This window comes from Acanthisitta chloris, unplaced genomic scaffold, assembly GCF_000695815.1.
Source record: "Acanthisitta chloris isolate BGI_N310 unplaced genomic scaffold, ASM69581v1 scaffold1262, whole genome shotgun sequence".
Classification (NCBI taxonomy): Eukaryota; Metazoa; Chordata; class Aves; order Passeriformes; family Acanthisittidae; genus Acanthisitta; species Acanthisitta chloris.
The window spans coordinates 57,675-63,674 of record NW_008659671.1 but is presented as its reverse complement, the minus strand read 5'-3'; the positions used below and the strand labels follow the sequence as shown (position 1 = coordinate 63,674).

The 6,000-nt window shown below is 37.5% G+C and overlaps 1 protein-coding gene across 1 annotated transcript in view; it reads right to left on the bottom strand.

The window, feature by feature from the left end:
• Positions 1 to 6,000, bottom strand: part of CDH12 (cadherin 12, type 2 (N-cadherin 2)) — a gene marked incomplete at its 5' end in the record, with an annotated part of 59,917 nt that overhangs the window by 1,937 nt on the left and 51,980 nt on the right. The window contains 2 exons of the mRNA XM_009069461.1: positions 2,379 to 2,630; positions 5,767 to 5,884. Coding sequence (XP_009067709.1) covers positions 2,379 to 2,630; positions 5,767 to 5,884 — 370 coding nt within the window. The remainder of the gene's footprint in view (positions 1 to 2,378; positions 2,631 to 5,766; positions 5,885 to 6,000) is intronic.

The following is a 6,000-nucleotide window of genomic DNA, read 5'->3' as shown; positions in this document are numbered from 1 at the left end:
AGGAATGCAGTTAGGAAAGACAAAGCCCATCTGGCACTGTCTCACAAGGTACATGAAGGGCAACTAGAAGGGCTTATACAAGTAAGACAGCAACAAAACAAAACAAAAGGCAGAAAAAAGGTGGGCCCACTGCTGAAGGGGGCAGGGGAGCTGTTGAGAAATGACATGGAAAAAAGTCCAACTGAGTCAACAGCTTCTTTGCCCCTGTCTTTATTGGTAAAGTAGTCCTTCAGTAATTCCAGGTCCCTGAGACCAGGCAGTAAGTCTGGAACAAGGAAGATTTACCTTTGGTGGAAGAGGATCAAGTTAGGGAATCATTAAACAAACTGGGCACACAAGTGCATGGGACTGATGGGATGCACACATGAATGGTGAGGAGGATGATCGATGTCATTGTGAGGTTACTTGTGATAATTTTTGAAAGGTCATGGCATCTGGGAGGAGTTTCTGAGGGCTGTGTCACCCCTATCTTCAAGAAGGGCATGAAGAATGAGCTAGGAAACTACAGGTCAGCCATCCTGAGGAAAGTGATTGAGAAAATAATTCTGGAAATTAGAAAGGAGAAAAAGACTAGCAAGCATGGGTTTATGAAGGTGAAGTTGTGCTTAACTCGCCTGATAGCCTTCTACAGTGTGACTGGTGGATGAAGGGAGAAAAGTGCATTAATTTTATCCTACTTTATCAAAGCTTTTGATGTTGTCTCCCATAGCAACCTTCTCAGAAAACCTGAGAAAGTGTGGACTAGACAAGTATACGGTGAGGTGGATTGCAAAGCTGGCCAAACTGCCAGACTGTAAAAGACGTGATCAAAATTCCAAAGACCAGACTGAGCTCAGACACTAACAATGTACCTCAGGGATTGATACTGGGACTAGTTTTGTTTAGAATCTTCATAAATTATCTGAGTCATGGGATTGAGTGCACTCTCAGCAAGTTTGCGGGTGATACAGAAGGGGTTGTGCCAACATTCAAAGGGATCGCATCAGGCTGCAGGAATGAGCCAAAAGGAATGACATTATGTTCAACAAATGGAAATTCCAAGTCCCACACATGGACAGGAGTAACTGCATTCTGTAGATGCTGTTAGTTAAGTGACCAACAAGTAGCTTGACAGACCAGGCCCTATGGTCCTGGTGGACAAGTTCACCATGAGCCATCAATGTGCCCTTCTGGCAAAGAAAAACAGCATTTGGGACTGCATTAGGAGAAGCATTGTCAGCTCTTCCACAAAGATGACCATTTCCCTCTGCACAGCTCTGGTCAGGCATACTTGAGTTCTGTGTCCAGTTCTGAACGCCACATTACAAGACAGATACTGACTCTCTGGAGTGAGTCCAATGTAGAGCCACAAAGAATGATTAAGGGATTGGAACATCTACTATACAAGGAGAGGCTAAGAGAGCGGGGCCTGTTCAGCCTGGAGAAGAGAAGGCTCAGGGGGGATTTTATCAATATGTATAAATACTTACTAAATGGAAGTAAAGATGGAGCCAGACTTTTATCAGTGGTGCCCAGTGACAGAACAAGAGGCAATGGACACAAATTCAAATGTAGAAAAATCCATTAAAATGTAAGAAAAAATGTTCAGGCTGTCAAGCAGTGGATCGTGTTGCCCAGAGAAACTGAGGTGTATCCATCCTTGGAGATATTCAAAACCCAGTTGGATTTGTCCTTGAGCAATCTGCTGCAGCTGATCCTCCTCTAAGCAGGGAGGTTGGACTAGATGATGTCCAGAAGCGTCTTACAACCTCAGCTATTATGCTAAAACCACCTGTGTAAGCTACAAAGATGGTTTTATTTCATTGTCAGTTGATTATAAGTAGGATGCACATAAGTATTGACTGCTTTGAGCATGCTCTAAATAAGGCAGTATTTAAATAAAAGGTAGATCAAATAACAATGCCATCTTATGGAATCCATGACTGAAATGTAATTCTTCCTGTGAAACTTTATATGGGTCTAGCCAGTCACAGTCTCTACGACAATTATTATCTCCTCTTTCATTTGTTAGTTCTCCTTTTGATCAAGTTGGCATGAAGAATTAAATAAAGGGTCTTACTAACTCCTTAGTGCTGTTACTGTCAGTAGGACCTGTCTACTTTAGTCATAATCTAAAAAAAAAGATTTCTTCCAAGAAAGGTATTTGAAACTATTTCAGAGAATAAATATGACTTGGATTCCACTGAAAGCTGGTTCTCTTCATGCAATAAGAAATGCTGCATGTGCTGGCAGATTTATGGTCATGTCAGTGCTTTGAGATGCTTTTCTAGAAATAAACTGCCAAACATTTTCAATAGCTTATGTTAAATACTAACAGAAATCAATTCACAGATGAATAATCAGAATAATGCACTTCACAGAGTTTCATGAAAACTAACCTAGAAGTATAACAATACACAACAAGATTGCAATCAGTGCTCCTGTGCTGAGGCCGACTGGTAAGAAGATTGCTTCCACATTGCAGGACTGGATGGTACCATCAGAATCACATCTGCAAACACGGATAGTCAATGTGTTTGTGCTGCTCTGGACAGGATAACTACTGTCTTCTATTACTATTGGAAGAAAGTATAGCTCTTGCTGCCTTCTGCTGTAGCCATTTCTCCTGGTTTCAATCCCAGCTGTATTGTCTGTAAAACATAACACAGTCATTACCAGATTTTTATTGTGTACTTCAATTCATATTGTAGCTTGTATCACCCTTAGTAATAGGCAGCTATTTAATATTTGAAACTCAGTGAATGACACACATTAGGCAATTGCCTTCTTTATCATTTCAGAAGGTATAGTATTCTGACTGGTACAGTTATATATTTTTTTAGAGCATTAAATAATATTCCTTTTCTTGTGAATCTGCTATCTTAACAGCAGAAGTTTTAAAGAAGATAATAATAATTTTAAAAAAAACCCACAAAGCATTACAGGTATAAGATTAGGAAGGCTTTTCAGCTTTTCTTTTCTCCTTGCCTCCTTATATGCCAAGTCTGTGGTCCAAAGGACTTTGACTGCACATGGATTTAGAATCATGTCTCTATCAATTAATTAATTTCCCTTAAAAATTAAAGTAATATATCTGGACAAAATGTAATCACCTTACCCTTCCTGCATCATCAAAAATAAGTAGAGAAATTAAGCAAGTACTTCAAAATCAGTACAGTTTCTATTGATTAGTCAGCTCCTAGGAGTTATGAGGAAATTCTGTACAGATTAAAAGAATTACATTTACAATAAAACCAAAAATAACTTAGCAGGGAATTAATTAGCTGACAGTTCTGAATAAGGGTAGCCCACAGCAGTGACCATTTTGCAATCTCACCCATACTCTTTATTATATTTATAGAAGGCATCATTTGTTGTCCTGATGACTTTCATCCCCTGGAATTTTGTCACTAGGTAGAAGGATTAAGGGCTCTGAATTCCATACTCAAATACTCATGTGCAATTCTGATTAAGGGCAATAAGAAGAAACCCTAAATATCCAAAATCAGATATATTATAATTAGATACCATTGAAAAGGCACTTGACTGACAAAATGCTTCAGATGTCCCTTTTTATCAAACTCAAACATGGACAAGTCAAGTTCAGTTACAGTTAGTTTTGTAAAGGAAAAATGTCTCAAAACTGTTTGAATCAAACTGATTTCCAACTTTCCATCTAGCTTGTTCCTTCTATGGCTAATCATCTGCACTGTATAAAGAGCTTTAGATCTAATTGGAAGACATTCAGTTCAGTCTTATTACTCTTCTTTTTTTTTTTTTTTTTCTGTTATTAGAATTATTTCTATTCATTTTCTTGCTTTTTACTTTGTCTAACTGGAACACTGAAGATCACTTTAGTACATGTTTGAATGCAACTAAATGATTTTCCATTCTCCTTTGAGAAGAATCAATCAGATCAAGCTCTTACATCTTTGAACAATTTTTGTTTCTCTTCTATTACCCCTTTCAACTGTTCAAGGTCCTTTTGAAAATATGGGTGCAGGAATGTTTGAACTACACAAAATAGCCTAGAGAAGCTGAGATAGCTTCTGATTCTTCAGTCTGTTGGCAATAAATCCATGTGACTGTCTGGAGAGGAGCAATGGAGTATGCTCCACATGGAAGCTGCCTTCTAGGAAGCAGAGTAAGGCCAGCAAAGCAGAAGAAGGAAGGTGTGCTGTTCATCTGGAAGGACTACATCTCTGCCAGGGCCTCACTTCTGTTAGCTGCTGGCAGATTGGTCTCAGCACTGCTGAATGGCAACCTTGAGCTTCTGTCTTGCTCCACTCGTCATTCACATATGTTCTGAAGTATGGGACCTGGAAAGGTTTATTCTCTTAGGTGCACCACAAACATATTACACCTGTTGTAGTATCAGAACACCCATGATTTTTAGTTGTATAGAATAACACTGGATTTTAGGCTTCTTTTGGGGCATGTTTAAAAATGTTAAATGCCACCTTTACTTGTAAAGGCATTATCTGTAGCACAGTGAACATGACTGTCTCCTCAAAACATATAAAAATTCCTTTCAAAAACTGCCTGCTTGGTACTAATTGCTAACTTAAAAAGTAATGTATTGGTTTTGAAAGATTTGTGTATGGAAAACAAAATTATGTTATTGTGCCTCTAAATTGTGCACAAAGCAGACCTTCGTCCACCTATTTTGGTATACAAAAGGCAGAAGTACTGCAAAACAGAATTTCTGCTTGGACAGATTTTTTCCTAATAGCTCTTTAAATCATTATTGGTGAAAAAGGACTTTTATGATTAGAAAATATTCCACAAAAGTTTTTTTCCCTTATATTTCAACCAAGATTCTTTCTTCCTTTTACTTTGTGTGGATTTTAAGTGTGCATATAGGTATGTACACACACACAAATTTGTGCATGAAAAATTGTGTGTCTTGGTGGTTTCTAATTTTCCATTTTTATGGGAATTTTGCACTTGTTTTTATACAGTAGTGAAACTCTGTAAACAGATAACTGAGGTCCAAAGTCATCTCAGTGTCAACATTTCTGGTTTAAACAGGGAAATTTAATTATCTAATAATATTTGAGAAATTTCCTCACCAAATTCACATGCTAAACATACTTTACAAAAACTGTAATTACTGTATAGACATTTTAAGTTTAAAGATTCTTTTGATTGATTAAATATGTTAAAATGGCCTACAAAGACTTGGAAGATGTTATTTAAAGTAAAAGTTTGCAATTATTTGAAAAAAAAAAGATCTTGGTGAAACTACAGAATATTTAAAATTTGGAAGAAAAATCAGGGATATCAATTATATAAATCTACAAATTATTAACAATGTTGCAGGATGTTATACTGCAGCAGCACAGTTCATATTTAGAACTAATTCTTCTGCAGGACTATGCATCCTCCAGAAAGCACAATATCTGGGTACTTTGAAAATGGTTAGCAAAGTCATAGTATTTAAACAAGACAGCAACAGTGCCTTGTTTAAAAGTATACCTGCTTTGGCATATGGATTCTTCCTGAGATACTGAATGATAAAAGGAAGAAAATAAAACAGGTGGCAGTGTTTTTGAAGGCCGGTAGGGAAATCTCAGCCTTTGGTGTTCTGACAATTCCTGTCCCCTAAAAATGAGAAAAGGTGCAAGACCTGAATTTATATTAATATATGTCCCAGATAGTTTAGCAATTAGAAATGTAAAATAAAAAAGTTAGGTCTGTAGACACAAGGGTAATTCAAAGTTAACACATTTGTTATTGTAACCACAGCCTGCTGCTCTGAAACAGGGATATGGGTAAGCAACTTACTTCTGTAGTCATGGACTGTGAAATTTGGTTTGTTGGAAGCCTCAGATGTCAGTTTGAAGGAAAACCTTTGCCCAGCTGGTGACAAATCTTTGTCTGCTGCAGTGATGGTCTGTATGACCTGAAACCAGATTAATTTTCAAGTCACTTCACTCTTCTAAAGGAAGCAGTTTTGCAGAAGTGCAGGGTGAACAACAAATGAAACAATGGAAGTGAAATCCAGCAGGATTACTCTCA